This window comes from Sciurus vulgaris (genome assembly GCF_902686455.1).
Source record: "Sciurus vulgaris genome assembly, chromosome: 1".
Taxonomy (NCBI): domain Eukaryota; kingdom Metazoa; phylum Chordata; class Mammalia; order Rodentia; family Sciuridae; genus Sciurus; species Sciurus vulgaris.
The window spans coordinates 103,527,844-103,546,624 of record NC_136461.1 but is presented as its reverse complement, the minus strand read 5'-3'; the positions used below and the strand labels follow the sequence as shown (position 1 = coordinate 103,546,624).

The 18,781-nt window shown below is 32.7% G+C and overlaps 1 protein-coding gene across 1 annotated transcript in view; it reads right to left on the bottom strand.

Moving 5' to 3' along the window:
• Window positions 1–18,456, bottom strand: part of LOC306658556 (bile acid receptor-like) — a 39,825-nt gene extending 21,369 nt beyond the window's left edge. Inside the window, exons 1-4 of the mRNA XM_079135689.1 lie at window positions 18,330–18,456; window positions 13,820–13,946; window positions 11,879–12,241; window positions 9,831–9,971 (exon numbers count right to left, since the gene is read on the bottom strand). Coding sequence (XP_078991815.1) covers window positions 9,831–9,971; window positions 11,879–12,241; window positions 13,820–13,910 — 595 coding nt within the window. The 5' untranslated portion in view covers window positions 13,911–13,946; window positions 18,330–18,456. The remainder of the gene's footprint in view (window positions 1–9,830; window positions 9,972–11,878; window positions 12,242–13,819; window positions 13,947–18,329) is intronic.
• Window positions 18,457–18,781: the final 325 nt, after the last annotated feature.

The following is an 18,781-nucleotide window of genomic DNA, read 5'->3' as shown; positions in this document are numbered from 1 at the left end:
ACAAGGTAGTGATACTTTAGTAAACAATTTTAATTTGGGGGTTATTGTTTTTATGAATTTTTAAATCTTCAACTGGTACTTCTGACTGAACAGCAGCAATTCCCACAAATCACTACTAAAATTAGTCAAATATTAATATTTACCTTTCATTGTGTCAGTCATTTTTATAAGCATTTAAAACATATCTATTGTATTAAAAATATTATAGGCTGGGGGTGCAGTACAGTGACAGAGTGCTTGCCTAGCATGCATAAGACCCTAGGTTTAATCACTAATGCTAAATAAATGAATAAATAAAACCAAAACTTGCTGAGCACTGTAGTACACACCTGCAATCCTAGCAACTTGGGAGACTGAGGCAGAAGGGTTGCAAGTTTGAGACCAGCCTCAATAACTTAGTAAGACTTTCAGTAAATTAGCATTCAATACTCAGAATCAAAATTATTAATTAATTGAAAATATTATATCAGGAGGAAAATGGAGAATAAAAGCTGTAGTCTCCTTCTAAATATTTCATTATTTTGTTAGGGAACAAGAATATATCCAAATCCAAGGCCATTTTAGCTGGGCAGGATGGTGCTCACCTGTAATCCCAGGGACTTGGAACACTGAGTCAGGAGAATTGCAACTTCAGCAACTAACTGAAGCCATAATCAACTTATTTAGAACCTGTCTCAAAATTTAAAAAAAAATTTTTTAAGTGCCAGGTGTGGTGGCGCACACCTGTGGTCTCAACAGCTGGAGTGACTGAGGCAGAAGGATTGGAGGTTCAAAGCCAGCCTCAGCAATTTAGCTAGGTCTTGAGCAATTTAGTGAAATCTAAAAAAAAAAAAAAAAAAAAAAAAAAAAAAAAAAAATATATATATATATATATATATATATACATACACACACACACACACACACACACATACATATGAATGACTAGGGATGTGGCTCAGTGGTTAAGCACCCCTGGGTTCACAAATATGAAATCATTTAAAATGTATCAAGAAAGGTTACTGAGTGGTTTTCAAGATGGCAGAATAGAGGATGTCACTTTCCTGGTTGCTCCATGGCATGAAACCAAGAAAGCAGACAGGCAGCTTCTCCACAAATGAGGTACTGGAAACCTTCAGGGACACTACAAATCCACAGGGTAGAAACTCTACTGCCTCAGATCCATACTGTTAGATGTGTAGACACACAAACAACATGAAAAAGCAAGAGAACAAATCACCCCAAATAAACCAAGATACACAATAACAGAATCCATAGACACCACAGTGGAAGAAATGTCAGACAAGAAGTTGAGAATATACACAGTTGAATTGATTTGCAAAGTAGAGGACAGTATAAGAAGTGAAATCAGAGAGAAAATACAAGAAGTGAAAGATCACTTGAATAAAGAGGCAAAGATTCTGAAGAAAAAAAAACAGAAATACTTGAAATGAAGGAATCAATAAACTGAATTAAAAATTCCTAGGACAGCATCACCAACAGACAACATCACATGGAAGTCAGAGTTTCAGGCAATGAAGATAAAATATATAATCTTGAAAATAGACTTGACCATGGAGAGAAGATGTTAAGAAACCATGAACAGAACTTCCAAGAATTATGTGAAAATATGAAAAGACCAAACTTGAGATTTATAGGGATAAATGAAGGCATGGAGATACAAACCAAAGTAATCTACAATCTTTTCAATGAAATAATATCTGAAAATTTCCCAAACCTAAAGAATGAAATGGAAAGTCAACTGCAAGAGGCTTACAGGACCTCAAATGTACAAAATTACAACAGACCCACACCAAGACACGTTGTAATGAAAATGCCTAACATATAGAATAAGGATAGAATTTTAAAGACTGCAAGACAGTACAACCATAGAAACAAAATTATGTACCCCACTTGTGTACAATGAATCAAAATGCAGTCTGTAAAAAATTAAAAGCTAAATAAAAAAGAAAAGACTGCAAGAGAAAAAGATCATGTATAGGGGGAAACCAATTTCGATCTCAGTTGATTTCTCAACCCAGATTCTCAAAGCTAGGAGGTCCTGGAATAACATATACCAAACTCTGAAAGAAAATGGATGCCAACCAAGAATTCTATATCCAGCAAAATTAAGCTTCAGATTTGAAGATAAAATAAAAACCTTCCATGATAAACAAAAGTTAAAAGAATTCACAACTAGAAAACTGCATTATAGAACATTCTCAACAAAACATTCCATGAAGATGAAATGGGAAAAAAAATGAAAACCAGCAGAGGAAGGAACTACACTAAAGGAATAGCCAATCAAAGGAGAAATTAATTCAAATTAAAAACTAGAAATAAACCAAAATGACCAGGAATACAAATCATATCTCAAAAACAACTCTGAACATTAATGGTCTAAACTTATCATTCAAAAGACATAGACTAGCAAATTGGATTTTAAAACAAGATCCAACAATGTACTGTCTCCAAGAGACTCACTTCATAGGCAAACACATACACAGACTAAGGGTGAAAAGATGGGAAAAAACATATCACTCACATGGATTGCATAAACAAGCAGGGGTTTCTAACCTTATATCAGACAAAGTGAACTTCAAGCCAAAATTAACCAGAAGGGACAAAGAAGGACATTTCATACTGCTTAAGGGAATCATACATCAACAAGACATAATAATCATAAATATTTATGCCCCAAACAATGGAGCATCTATGTACATCAAACAAACCCTTCTCAATTTCAAGAATCAAATAGACCACAACACAATAATATTGGGTGACTTTAACACACCTCTCTCACTACTGGATAGAGCCTCCAAGCAAAAACTAAACAAAGAAATGACAGAATTAAATAACATAATCAATAATTTAGACATAACAGACACATATATAGTATTCCATCCATCAATGAGCAAATATACTTTCTTCTCAGCAGCACACAGATCCTTCTCTAAAATGAACCATATCTTATGCCACAAAGCAACTCTTAGCAAATACAAAAAAATCTTAGAGTCACACAGCTAAATGGTAGAGCCACAATTTTTTTTATTTATTTATTTTTTTATTTTTTATTTTTGTGGCACAAAGAGTTTAATCTTTTTTTTTAATTTTTTATAATGTAATTTTTTTATTGTAAACAAATGGGATACATGTTGTTTCTCTGTTTGTACATGGCATAAAGGCATACCATTTGTGTAATCATAAATTTACATAGAGTAATGTTGTTTGATTCATTCTGTTATTTTTTCCCTTCCCCCCACCCTTCCCACCCCTCTTTTCCCTCTATACAGTCCTTCCTTCCTCCATACTTGCCCCCCTCCCTAACCCTAACTCTAACCCTAATACTAACCCTTCCCTCCCCCCATTATGTGTCATCATCCACTTATTAGCGATATCATTCGTCCTTTGGCTTTTTGAGATTGGCTTATCTCACTTAGCATGATATTCTCCAATTTCATCCATTTGCCTGCAAATGCCATAATTTTATCATTCTTTATGGCTGAGTAATATTCCATTGTATATATATATACCACAATTTCTTTATCCATTCATCAATTGAAGGACATCTAGGTTGGTTCCATAGTCTGGCTATTGTGAATTGAGCAGCTATGAACATTGATGTGGCTGTATCTCTGTAGTATGCTGATTTTAAGTCATTTGGGTATAGGGCAAGGAGTGGGATAGCTGGGTCAGATGGTGGTTCCATTCCAAGTTTTCTAAGGAATCTCCACACTGCTTTCCAGAGTGGCTGCACTAATTTGCAGCCCCACCAGCAATGTATGAGTGTACCTTTCTCCCCACATCCTCGTCAACACCTGTTGTTGCTTGTATTCTTGATAATCGCCATTCTAATTGGGGTGAGATGGAATCTTAGGGTGGTTTTGATTTGCATTTCTCTTATTACTAGAGATGTTGAACATTTTTCCATATGTTTGTTGATTGCTTGTAGATCTTCTTCTGTGAAGTGTCTATTCATTTCCTTAGCCCATTTGTCGACTGGATTATTTGTATTCTTGGAGTAGAGTTTTTTGAGTTCTTTATAGATTCTGGAGATTAGTGCTCTATCTGAAGTATGATTGGCAAAGATATTCTCCCACTCTGTAGGCTCTCTCTTCACATTACTATAGTTTCCTTTGCTGAGAGAAAGCTTTTTAGTTCGAATCTATCCCAGTTATTGATTCTTGCTTTTATTTCTTGTGCTATGGGAGTCCTGTTAAGGAAGTCTGCTCCTAAGCCGACATGTTGAAGATCTGGACCTACTTTTTCTTCTGTAAGATGCAGGGTCTCTGGTCTGATTCCGAGGTCCTTAATCCATTTTGAGTTTAGTTTTGTGCATGGTGAGAGATATGGGTTTAGTTTCATTCTGTTGCATATGGATTTCCAATTCTCCCAGCACCATTTGTTGAAGAGGCTATCTTTTCTCCATTGCATATTTTTGGCACCTTTGTGTAGTATGAGAAAATTGTATTTATTTGGGTTTGTGTCCGTGTCCTCTATTCTGTACCATTGATCTACCTTTCTATTTTGGTACCAATACCATGCCGTTTTTGTTACTATTGCTTTGTAGTAGAATTGAAGATCTGGTATTGCAATACCCCCTGTTTCACTCTTCCTGCTAAGGATTGCTTTAGCTATTCTTGGTTTCTTATTCTTCCAGATGAATTTCATAATTGCTTGTAGAGCCACAATTTAAACTCAGGCATGCTGATCAGTTCCAATGTCTATTATATTAACCATTATACTACATTATAGTCAGAAATATAATGTATGACAGTGACTCTGTGACTGTCAAGATTGGTTCTATCACATCGTAATGGATATAAATTAGAAATCAATGATAGAATAAAAAATAGAAACTATTCTAATACCTGGAGACTAAATAATCTGCTATTGATTGATAAATGGATAGCAGAAGAAATCAGGGATGAAATAAAAAAATCCTTAGAGGTAATGAGAATAGTGATAAAACATATTGAAATCTCTGGGACATTATGAAGGCAGGGCCAAGAGGAAAGTTCATTGCATTGAGCTCATTCATTAAAAGAATAGAAAGTCAAGGAATAAGTGACCTAACATTACATCTCAAAGCCCTAAAGAAAGAACAAATCAACATCAAAAGCAGTAGAAGATTGGAAATAATTAAATCAGAGCTGAAATCAATGAAATTGAAACAAAAGAAACAATTCAGAAAATTGAATTGAATCAACAAAAAGTTGATTCTTTGAAAAAAAAATAAAATTGATAAATACTTAGTCATGCTAACAAAAAGAGAGAAAAAACTCCAATTACTAAAATCTGTGATGTAAAAGGAAACATCATGATGGACACTACTGAAATACAGAAGATAATCAAAAACTATTTTGAAAATGTATACTCCAATAAAATAGAAAAACTCAAAGACATCAACAAATTTCTAAAGACATATGATCTACAAACTGATGCAGGAGGACGTACCAATTTAAACAGATCAATTTCAAGCAATGAAATGACATGTTAAATTTTGTGTATACATACTTTGTATAAAGTATTTCTTTGATCTATCCATTCTACGAATCCTGTTCAAGATAGAACTGAAATTAAGCTGACATGATTTGTTCTGGTTAATTTATACTGGGTTTCACTGATTACTGCTTCTCATTTTGAGTTACCGTTAAAAATTTTCTAGATGTGTAATTTGTATAAAAATTATCTTTCTATTTTTTAAAAAAATCATTATGAAGTATTTTGATGTTTAATGATTCTCTATTTCATTACTTGAAATTGATCTGTTTAAATTGTGTATGTCCTCCTGCATCAGTTTGGGTAGATCATATGTCTCTAGAAATTTGTCATATAAAAAAAGCAACATGCCTTCAAAAAAAAGATAGTTGGTATAAAGAACTAACTAGTTGAGCAACTTGATTAAAGAATGCATGTTAATCTCTACAAAGATTCTTAATGGTAAGTCTCAGTTTCTATCCTCCAACTAGTTCTAGTGATTATTTTAAACTACAATCTGGATCAAGTTTTTCAATATCATACATTATAGGGAAATATCCCAAATATTATATGACAGAAAAATAATTTTAAAAGATCTTTGTAGACTGAATAATACATTAATAAATAACAAAGGAAAAGTTCACTGAGGATAGATGTTAGGACCTGTATATGATGTCAATCTCCAACTTTTCCAATGCTTCTTAGCAGGATTGCTAGTATCTTTAGCCTGTGAGATCAGTTCTGCAATGTTTCTGAACCAATCTTGACAGTCACAGAGTCACTGTCATACATTATATTTCTGACCATAGTATAATGGTTAATATAATAGACATTGGAACTGATCAGCATGCCTGAGTTTAAATTGTGGCTCTACCACTTAGCTGTGTGACTCTCTAAGATTTACTTTCCTCATTCAGAAAAAAAGGTGTTAACACTACCTACTTCATGTGATTATAATTAGAACTAGAAGAGATAATATATTGAGATGTTTGGTCCCATTTTAGTTATTTTTATTGGTTTTTAGCTTCCCAGTGAGAATACAGACTTGTTTTGAGCCCTAACCTATTTGACTAGGGACCTAAAAAACATTTAGATCTCACCACTTCTCTCCCTTGAAAGAAGGGACTTGGTCCCCTATATTTTCAAACTCTGGCTAGGATTGTAATTCAGTAGTGTTCTAGAGTCATGGCATTACAACTCATCTAATTTCAAATGTTGTCACTACCAAAGACAACCTATTCTAATCATACCTTAAAAAATAAACATGGGAAGCTGGGGTGGTGGCTCAGTTGTGGAGTGCTTGCCTAGCACATGTGAGGCACTGGGTTCGATCCTCAGCACCACATAAAAATAAATAAAGAAAATAAAGATATTTTTTAAAATGAACATGGGATACCCTTGTCAATAAGTCAAGTATATCTTTGACATACCACTTTTTGTAACACTGAATAAAAAACTGATCACTTCATCCCTCAATATTCAATGATACTCCTAAGTTGTTCATACAAGCCCTGAATCTTCACCAATTTATTTCATCTCCTACCAGTCTATGCCTGAGGATTCATCATGACTAAAGCTATGCTTCCTTGATTTTAGTCTGAATAGCTATATAAAGATGAGTAAATTAATAACTGTGTATGTAAAAGCAAAGGGAGCTAGTTTGTTAACCCTTAGCTCAACATGAGATAATAATTCTAGGGTCTAGACCCACCAGCAGCCACTAACATTGAACTGAGGCTAAAACAGATAAAAACGGATCAATAATGCAACCAACATGCTTTTAATCAATTTTAATGTATTCCTAGTAACTAGAAAGATAGAAGTATTTGAGTTCCACTCTGCATGTAAGTACCATATATTTGTAAGTACCACTCTGCATATTGAGTACCATATATTTGGTAGTGGACATGGCATTTTAAAACAAAAGGGCCAGGTATGCTGGTGCACACCTGTAATTCCAGCAATCTGGCAGGCTGAGGCAGGAGGATCACAAGCTTGTGGCCAGCCTCAGCAACTTGGCAAGGCTCCAGGCAACTTAGTGAAACTCTAACTCAAAATAAAAATAAATAAGAAAAAGGGCTGGGACCGTGGCTCAATGGTTAAGCCACCCCTGGGTTTAATTCCTGTTACAAAAATAAATAAAGAGAGAAAGAAGAATTCATGAGGAATATAATATTTGAAGAATTACCATATGGTAAGGGAATTAAGACTCCAAAAGATAAATAAGCCAATTGCAAAAAACCAAAGCTCAAATATTCTCTCTGATCTGTGGATGCTAATACAAAACAAGGAGGTTGGGAGGAAGAATAGAAATTCAGTGGATCAGACAAAAGGGAATGAAGAGGATACGATCAGGAAAGACAGTGGAATGAATTGGACTGGACATGACTTTCCTATGTTCATATATGAATACACCACCAGCAAAACTCATGTATAAGCATCATGTACAGCCACAAATATGGGATCCTAATTAGAACAAGTTATACTCCATATATATATATATCTATATATATATATATATCAATCATATGTCAAAATAAACTCTACCATCACGTATATCTAAAAAGAACAAATCTTTTAAAAAGACTCCAAAAGAAAGGAAGTAATGTTGTACAGGCCTGTTTGTGCAGAATTCAATGGTCAATCATGACCAATTCTATTACCATTATTAATCTGTAAAAAAAAAATCAATCAATATACTACTAAACACATTGGATATTCTTAGGTCAATTTAAGGGTAAATACAAAGATCTATAATAATGATGGAAGGAATCTGGATGCATATGCATGTGAATAATATTTGAAAAATATTTACATCCATATATCATGATAACACAATCATGTCAAGTCTCAGCAACCTTTGCATAATTCATTCAAGTTTGAAGGAAAAGGGGACAGATTTTATTTGTAGATTGACTGAGAAGAATACAAGTTCCCTTTTATACAGACTTTCAGGCATAGGTTAAAAGACAATTCATCAAGCCAGGCAAGATGGAGCACATCTGTAATCCCAGCAACTCAGAAGATGAGGCAGGAGGATCACAAGTTCAAGAACAGCCTCAGCAATTTAGCAAGGTCCTAAGCAACTTAGTCAGACCCTGTCTCAAAATAAAAAATAAAAAAGGCTGGCTATGAGACTTAGTCAAAAAGTTCCCCTGGGTTCAATCCTTATTATCCCCACCCCTGCACAAAAAAAGACCATATTTTGGGAATTGTTATGAACCAAATTGTATCCCCCAAAACTTCATATGTTAAAGCTCTAATTCCTAATGTGATGGCATCTGGAGATGGAGCCTTTGGGTTTGTTTGTTTTTTGTTTTGTTTTTTCCTTTTGTGCTGGGGATTGAACCCAAGCCTATGCATGTGAGGCAAGCACTCTACCAACTGAGCTATATCCCTAGTGCTGAGGTGGAGCCTTTGGAAAGTAATTATGTTTAGATGATATTTCTGATGATGGGATTAATGTCCTTATGAGAAGAGACATCAGAGATCTTAGTGTCTCCTCTTCAGTATTCAAGATGATACAATAAGAAGCTAACTGTCTACAACCAAAGATTATTATGGAAATTGAAGGTTGATTGAACTACAGAGAATGGAGAAATGTCCAGGAAACTAATACAATAGCATCATTAAAAGATAAGAGTTTGCATAAGGCTAGATTAGACAGGAAAAGGAAACATGAAGAGTACTTTATAAAAAACTAACTTAAAAATTATCTGAGATGTTGAGCCAGGGAAAAATGGGAAGGAATTGAGAAAATTATGCCAAAATCTTAGTACTACTATGGAAATTAAATTACATCATTTAACTAAAGAAAAAATATAGTAAATATAGAAGAGACTCAAAAAGATTAGACACTTAGTAAGACTCTGTCTCAAAAAATAAATAAGTCTGGAGATGTAGGTCAATGGTAGAGCACCCCTCGCTCAGGTTCAGTATCTGAGGAGATAGGTGATGGATTATACCCTCTTCTGCCTATGGAGTTGCATTTTAACACCCATGTGTTAATTGTTAGTAAGCTCTATATATCTAGTTATCCTGTAGGCTTTTGAGAACTATTAACTTAAAATTGTTTTATTTACAGATTTATTTATAACTTTAGGTTAAGGAACATAAAAATACAAGAATTTCTAATTAAGATGAAATGTGATTATTTCCAAAATTAGAGCAGTATAGTTATAGAGCAGGATTTATGGAAATAAATATTCAGATTGGTAATTGGCTATTCTAATTGCTAGAAAAGTAGACTAAACATTATATACAATGTTCAAAATGATGACTTGAAGAATGCATTAAGTTCTCAGTAAGGTAAGAAAATTTTAAATTCCCTCAACAAAATAAACCGAAACAAAAAACACAATGATACTTACATTCTGCCAACATTCCTACTGCCTTACACTTTTTCAGTCTGCATTCTTGACATTTTCTACGCATATACATGTCCATTTCACAATGACCACCATTCTTGCAACTATATACTGCATTTTTGGTGATGCTGCGTCGAAAAAAACCTAACAAAATTTTTCAGATTTTACCATATGTATTCTTAATTGTCATTCTTATTAATATATACTGTTTCATTAAAGGATTAAGTTAACTAAGTTGTTTTAATTACATTATTTTTTTTTCTCAAAAAAAAAAGTTTTTGATTAATACACATTTATCTGGAAATTTGTCAAATCCTTTCCTAATTGATATATTCCATACCAACATTGTTCCTTTCAATAATCACTCCTGGAAATTAAACTAAATAATTCTATCACAATAAGAGAACTCTATTTTTACTGCAATTTATCATCTAAAAGCATTTTAAAAACTTTTACAGATTATCAAAATCCCCTAAAGTATCTCTCACTTTCTCTTGAACTATGTAAAATAAAACCATAAGAAAAACCTCTTTTCTTTCCTCATACTCCCATACCTGCCCATCTCCCTGCTCCCTCCCCATTTTTATTGTACTTCCCCAGATGAGAAAGTGCTGCTAGTTTGGTCTAAGAAAGTGAAGAGTTCTTAATTGGTGGAAGGAAGGAAGATTTTTTTATTTCACCTCCTGTATCCAGGCATAACAGTTCCTCTTCCCATTTCCTCCTTTGTTTCTTGTTCTATGCAAGTTCCTGCTCTCCTCTTCTTTCATTTCAAACAGTGAAGTTACTAAGCTTAGTGCCCTCTTTAAAACCCTGCCATATGCTCTTGGGAGGGTGAGTTCCATGACTTAGATTTAACAAAGTAAAAGTCTTAGTTCAGGTTTTCAGAACTATGCCTCATTTTTCAAACTAGTTTTAATAGCAAAACCCTACATTTCAAGAGTAGCACACACTTGCTCCACTGTTCTATTTACAAAGTTCATTCCCTATGGTCTTCATTTGGCTATTCTTTGCAAGTGATAGGTTTTTTGAGAATAAAATTTAACTTGACCTCTAACTAATATCTTTACCTATGCCATATTGGCCTGATCATTTCAGGTTCATTCCTAATACTGCACTTATGGTTTTGTTTAGTTTTGTTTTTCCGGTGCTGAAGTTCAAACCTAGGGCCTTGCACTTAGGCTAGGCAAGTGCTCTTCCTGCCAAGCTACATCCCCAATCCTGCATTTATGAATTTAAAAATGCAAGAGTACTTCAAAATTTTTCAAAATCAAAGACTGTTTCATTATTTGCAAATGTCATTGTCAGTTTTGGTCTTCATTTTCAGACCTTCAATTTTTCTTCAAAAAAAATTTCAAGATATGAATGGTAGCACACGCTTATAATCCCAGCTTCTCAGGAGGCTGAGACTAGAGGATTACAAGTTGGAAGTTAGCTTGGGCAATTTAGTGAGACCCTGTATCAAAAATTAAATTATAAGACTGAGTTGGTAGAGTGGTTCAATCCAGCACCACCACCAAAAAAAAAATAAATAAATAAAATTATATAAAGGGCTGGGGACATAGCTCAGTGGTAGAGCACTTGCCTAGGATGTGTGAAGGCCTGGGTTTGATCCCCAGCATCACCAAAATAAAAAATTTTTGAAAAAGAGAGAGAGAAAGAAAAATAGAATATTGAAAGTCATTTAATTCAAATTCCCTCCAATACACCACTTATATCAACCACATAAAAAGAAGTAATATTTAAAATTCCGATCTTTTTCAAAAGATCTATTCCAGCATCAGATTCTTCTAGGAATAGGGAATCCTTCTATTATATAAATACTGAATTTTATATTTAAATGTGAAAGCCCTCATCAAAAATGAAAACTAAACTTAAAGTTTATATTTTATTTCCATGTCTTTGCTCCCATAGGTTGATTGCTTTAAACATGCCATGGCTCTCTCTGATTTGGTTTTTCACACTTTAAAAGAAAGAGTATTCTCATATTCCTGAAATGTCATGGCTCTTCAGTGAACACTAAGATTTCAGTTTTCTTTTAACTTTATCCTTACCTTTGCAACCTTCACAAGTAAGTGCATTATAATGATATCCTGAGGCTTTATCACCGCAAACTACACAGAGTTCTTCCTGTCCCTTCATTCGCAAAGAACAAGTTGTCCTGGACCTTTTTATTCCAGGGTATCCATCTTCAACATTGTGAGCAATCACATATGTGGTTTTATTTAATTCAAAAGAATCAAGTCCACACTGTCCATCACCACTGTATTGTGGATCCAAGCTATAGGTGTTGAAATGGTTTTGTAAAGATTGGGACTGTAAAGCCGGAGGAAACTGAGCAGTAGAATATTGGCAATGAGGTGAGTCTTGAAAATCAGGGTTGTGCAGCTGATAATCAATTTGTTCTGGCAAAATATCTAGTTTTATTTAAAAAAAAAAAGAGCAAATAGTAAAAAGTCAAAATTTCTTAATATTTTTTCAAATTTCAAAATATTTCATGCTCAACAAAGAGTTTAACATGTCTACTATGTCCCATTGCGATATATGATAAAAGCCACCATCTCAAAGATATGCAGAGGTTGATCAGGAGTTGAAGAAAGGGCAATGGTTGCTAATGGCTCATATACCAATTCCATCTTCCTTCCTAAGTAGAAGAGTTTGGAATGGAAGATTTTCCCTATCTTCTGCATTTTCCTTGTCCCAATTATATTGATTTTAGTGTAATCAGGTCATAAACAATATAAATTAATAAGTTATTCCACCCTCAAAAAAAAAAAAAAAGAAAGAAAGAAAGACAAGCTAACACACAGTTTTAGTTTAGTTAAGAAGTGTTTTTGTTTGAACTTCTCATTTAATACATCAATATTCTCCTTTGTCATTTATAGTTCAATTTAAATTACTAGTTCCTTGTTTTGTTGTTTATCTGGGGGAAAAATTTATCAACTTAGCAGGATTATGTAAGAATGAAATAAAATATGAGAATTAAAAGCATATATAAACTATAAAATGACATCTAATGTATATCATTATTATCAGACATTCCCAAACACAAACTTACTTCCTGTGTTTGGAAGAGTTACTGAATTTAAATCCAAAATATTGACTCCAAAAGAACCCCAGAATATTTAGTTGCTCCGTGTCTATAACTAGTAACAGGAACAGTTGTACTTTTCCTGGTGCTGAATCACCCAGTGATGACTTATTCTTAGCCAAAAAATTCTACCACAGAGATTGGTGAACAGTACAATTTGTATCATTTCACATAAGTCATTTACAATCTTAGAGCATCCAATGCAACATTAAGGGTTGAATGAATACTAATAGCCTGAAATAAGAAGAAAGATTATCAATAAAACAATGTAGCCTTAAAAAAGAAGAAACAAGGCGGAGGAGAGGAGGAGGAGGAAAAAAAGGAGGAGGGGAGAAGGAGGAGAAGGGTAGGAGGAAGAGAGGAGGAAGGAGAAGATTTTTTTTGAATGATAATCAAAACAAACAAAAAACTGTCTTTTTCACCCCAGTAGAATACTGGCTAATGTTTCATTGTCATGAAAAATAGTTTAAATTACTTTTTGAAAACTGTAAGACTAAATTTTTATTATTGCTTTTGTCTGTTTGTAAAAAAAATAAAAATTTAAAAATTTATTGTCTTTGCATTGTTTTCTTTCTCGCCCTTTTACAAGACACTTACATTGACACTAAAATTTCAAGTATGTTAAATAATTACTGTGAATTTCATTTACTAACTTAAATAAAGACTAGCTTCAACTAATTCCTAAAAATAACTTCAAATATATATGTTAATTTTTTAATTGAATGCAATTTTAGACTGTTAGACCTTTTCCTCTTTACCTTTGATTCTGCACTAACAATGTATTACTGGTTTTTAAAATTAATATTTTTTCTTGTAGGAAATTATTTATTCATTTGTTACTTTCTTTCTAAAAAAACTCTGTAATTAACCATAATTCCTAAAAAATATTTATTTATTTACATACCATAATACTGCATTGGTTCGGCAAGACAGTACCCATCAAATGTAGTGACATAAGTGTTTGCCATTCTCTGGTCCAGTTCCCACTGCTTCATTCACTTCAGACAATGCTGGACCTTTCAGAATTAAACCTGAAGAAGCAAAAATTTGCAGACTATTTGAAATGGTGATTATTAAATCAATATGATCTGATAGTATAATACATTTTTTATTAAAAAGTTTAGCAAAATTTATACATAATTTATATTTACACTTTAATTGACAAAATGACGATTTTCATATCTCTAAGTATCATTTATTTAATTTTGCCAATTTCTTATTGCTCAGCTCTTTACAAATAACTTAATAAATTTTGGTAGGTAGTCATCATTATCAGCTATAACGTTATTTGTAAAAGTTTACCAAGTTTACTGGCCTGGGGTTGTAACTCAGCAGTAAAGTGCTTGCCCAGCATGTTTGAGGCACTGGATTAGATCCTCAGCACCACATTAAAAATAAATAAATAAATAATAAAGGTATTGTGGCCATCTACAAAGTTGCTCTATCACTGAGCTACAACCCCAGTCCCTAAAAATATATTTTTAAAAGTGTACCAAGTTTATTAAATTATTCATAAAAGTATTAAATTTATTAATTATTATTATATTAAGCTTATTTGTAAAAGCTTTCAAGTTAGGCCTCATAGATTGCTTTCACCACTTACTTACCAGTTATTAAACCACCCTGGGGCTGGAGATATAATTCAGTGATAGAGCACTTGCCTAGCACATGCAAGGCCTTGTATTTAATATAGTACCAATTGGGGAAAAAACACCTCCCTAACCCTTAACTTTCTCATTTGTAGAAGTAGTGAAATGCTCATATCAAAATTGTTGGGAGAGTTTAATTAGTATATTAAAACTCAGCACAATTCTTGACAATAATTGATTCCCAAAATTATTATTCTAATGATCTCTGGAGCTCAGCATTCTAACTTAGGATTAATTAGGAAGAGAAATTGAGCTTTTTCATAATTATAGAAGAAATTAAAGAATAAGAAAGCAATAGCTTTTGTAGAGCTTTTTTTCTCTTCTAAGTCCTTTGTAAATATTTTTCACAGCACTGTGGTATGCTAAATATTAACATTAATTTTGGTTCTGCTTAACTAATCATGATAGTTTATTAGTTACCCCAAAAAAGTGTTTTAATTGTAAAACTTAAAATTTTTAAGTTATCATGAGGAAAAATTTTAAAAATCTAAAACTCTCCTTATGGGAAAAATTATTTTTGTTATTTTCTAGGAAGGAACTCCAAAAAGATTACATCTTTGAATAGAATTAAATAGGATATCCCAGTTTAAGAAATTAGAAGCTATTGGAAGAAAATAAAGATCACTGTCAAGGATATTGTATTTCATAACTTTATACTGTCCATTAGAAAACAAAGTCAGGCACAGTGGTACACCCCTATAATCCCAGGGGCTTCGGGCACTGAGGCAGGGGGATTGTGAGTTCAAATCCAGCCTGGGCAATTTGGCTCTATGCAATTTAGTGAGACCCTAATCTCAAAATTTAAAGCCCAGGGGGATCTGGGGATGTGACTCATTAGTAAGTGCCCCTAGGTTCAATCCCTGGCATGAAGAAGAAGGAGAAGAAGGGCTTTAAATCATGCTAACAGGTATACATACACGAAAAACTTCTGTGATAGCTTCTGAGATGATTGGATAATCTTTTACTTTGATTTATTACTCATGTGATAGATTCATGACTAAGATTTCTACAACCATAAAGATGATTAAAATAGTAACACCTCTGAAATTTGTTTCTTTTATCATCTAGTAGGATCCAGATTCCTTTAAAAGCATTTGAATCTCCCAGTCCTCTACTGGCATAGCCAACAGTCATATAGAGTATGTATTGGATCAACAGTGAGAGCAAGAGCAGTGCCCCAAATAGTAGTGCACTTTCAAGTGAAGTTTCCCTTGAAAAGTAAGGACTAATATCAATTGGATCAGTCAGTAATACTTCTCTTTTTCCTCTACTAAAACAAGTCAATTGGCTTTCTATATAAAAAAATTCTGAATGCTATTGGTTTAATTTGTATGCTACTTTTTAGCAATATTTCTGTTTGGTTTATTCAAGTTTATCTTCTGAGTTTCAGTTAGATCTTAGAACATTACAAATGAATGTGAAAACTTGAAGGTATTATTTGCTCTCCTTTTAAATTTGTTGAATTTACCATTAAACTTCCCATAGTAGAGTATTAAACATCTGAAGGAGACTGAAAATTAAAAAGCATTCAATACTGTTTAGATACAGACTTTGATGACTGAGAGTTTATTTGAAAATAATATAGAACAAACCAGAAGTAGTACATTAAACAAAAGTAGTAATATACTGGCAATCACATAAATACTTTATAATAATGCCACTGTCAAGGTTAATATTGTGAATAACAATATTCTAAAAGCAAGTCCTCATAATACTGGTAAATGAAGGTACTAAAATGTTATCTTCCACAGCTGTTTTTATCAGCTTATGGACTAGTTTTACTCCAGGTTATAGACAGGACATATACAAAAATAAGCCTCTAGTAAAAAAAGATACCTTTTAAAATATGAAATATCTATCTCTTTTACAAGTTCACATTAACATTTGCACTATTTTCAACATAATATTTTTCACTAAATTTTCTTCAGACTTTTAAATGTTTAACAAAAGTACTATAATACATGTGCATAATAAAATAAACCTTTCAAAATATTCATGAAATTAGTCTAAAAACATTTAAGCAAACTATTAATAATACAGAGCAGTATATAATTAAAAAAAACTTCCTATTCCATTAAAAAGAAAAGTTTCAATGGTTCTGGAATAGTTCTGTTTTGTTATCTTTCCTAGTAAATATTTATTAAAAAAAAAAAACTCCATTAGAAAAGGATCTTTTATCAAGAGGATCAACTTGACATAGACGAAATCTATGCTTTTTCTGTAATAAATATAACTTTTATAACATCTGTGCTTTTCACAGGTTGTAATGGTCATCTACTGAATAAATGCTTACTTCTATAAATAAATTTGCATTTCTTCCTCCTTAATCAAAACCATTCTTAGTTAACTTTCACATATCTAAAGTTTTGACAGGAAAAACATGATTCTTGAAGACTAAATCTTCATGTAAATTTTTTTACATTTTACTCTTGCAATATATGTCACTTGAATAATGAATAAATGAATCATGGTTGATACAATTGATAGCTAGATTGCTTCACAAGAAAAACATTTTAGTTTTCCTAGTAGCCTCTACTAAAAGAATGATACATAATTATAAAAACATTTTTCATGGAAGTGTTGTCCTTTGATACATAATTATAAAAAGACTTTTCATGGTAAGGCTTCTTTGAGCTTATTGGAACCAAGGAAAATGAGAGGAATACATTTAAACAACACAAAGTAAGCTTCATTGATTCCCTTGTAAGAGTTAATACTTTAGAATATAGAGGACATTTTACACTATATAGTCTTCATGTAGTTTTTTTTATTACAGCAGCTTTAATGAGATCTTATTATAAAATTACTCTTTTAAAATGTACACTTCAAGAACATTCAGAGTATGCAACTATTACCACCATCTAATTCCAGAATACTTTAATCACCCCCAGAAGTAATCACATATCCATTAACAGTCACTCCTCATTTCCTCTTCCCCTTAGTACCAGATAATCAACCATTCTATTTTCTCTGTGGATTTGTCTATTCTAGACATTTCACATAAATTGATCCATACAATTTCATATATAGCTTTAAATGAAAAAAAAATTAATTAATATTGTCAAGTAATTTTCATAACTTAAAATAGCAAAAAGAGAAAACAGACTAATATTTGGAAAAATAAAGACTATTAAATTAGTATTTTGTATCTCCAGCCCTATTTCATGTTTTTGGAAGTTATATACAACCTATTGTTTCAAAAAAATAATGCATTAGTAAGCTCTTTTTTTTTTAAGAATTTAATCTTTATTTTATTATTCATTCATTTATTTATTTATTTGGTGCTGAAGATTGAACCCAGGGCCTCATCTGTGGTAGGCAAATGCTTTAACAATGAGCTACAACCCCAGTCCCTCAATAAGCTCTTGATTTAAAAACAAGTTCTCTTTAGTAAATACTACAGTAAATATTGTGAAACAACTTAGGTTATTACATCAAATGTTAACCAAAGTTCAACTACAGTCCAAAGTTGGCTTGACATTTTTTAGGAGAAAGCCAAATTACTATATATTCTATTTTTCTTAATTAAGTGTCTTATTTTTAAGGGAAAAATGCTTTTTTACAGTTTGGGTCTCACAGTAACAATAACCAGTTTACTCAAATTTGCAAAAATTAATTTGCAAGAGTGGAAATTAAAGATTTCAAAAATACCATTATTAACATCTTACAGTTTAGTAATAAAGTCAATTGCCAAAAACTTAACATTCATTTTTAACAGCATAAAATTATAAAATTTTCTCATTTTAAAGAAGACAAAATACTCACATTTAGACTGTCCTTTTCCTCACACAATGAGTATGGAGAGATTTGGCTACTTCAACTCTTCAGCTGGAGCAAACTGGGTCTTTTCCCTATTTATCAAGTGTGGAGAGGGGGACACTGCATACACTTCAGCTCCAGACACTCTGCAGAGCAGTGTGCTTCAGCACTATCTCAGAGACAAACTTCCCACACAGTCCTCTTGGGTCAAAACAAGGGCAATTATGGACTGACATTTTAAAAAATAAAAATAAAAATAACCAAATTGTCAGGAATAGAGGGCTTTGGGACCTTAAGGTCACACTCTCCCAGAGTTCCTTATTATTGATTTAATAAATATTTTTTGTCATTATTGAATTTGATATTCTTCCACTTTGTTTACAAAATATTGGGTCTCTACAAGCTGACAAGTATACAGTAAGTGAGGAACAGCCTCATTAATTGTGGCTTCATTCCTA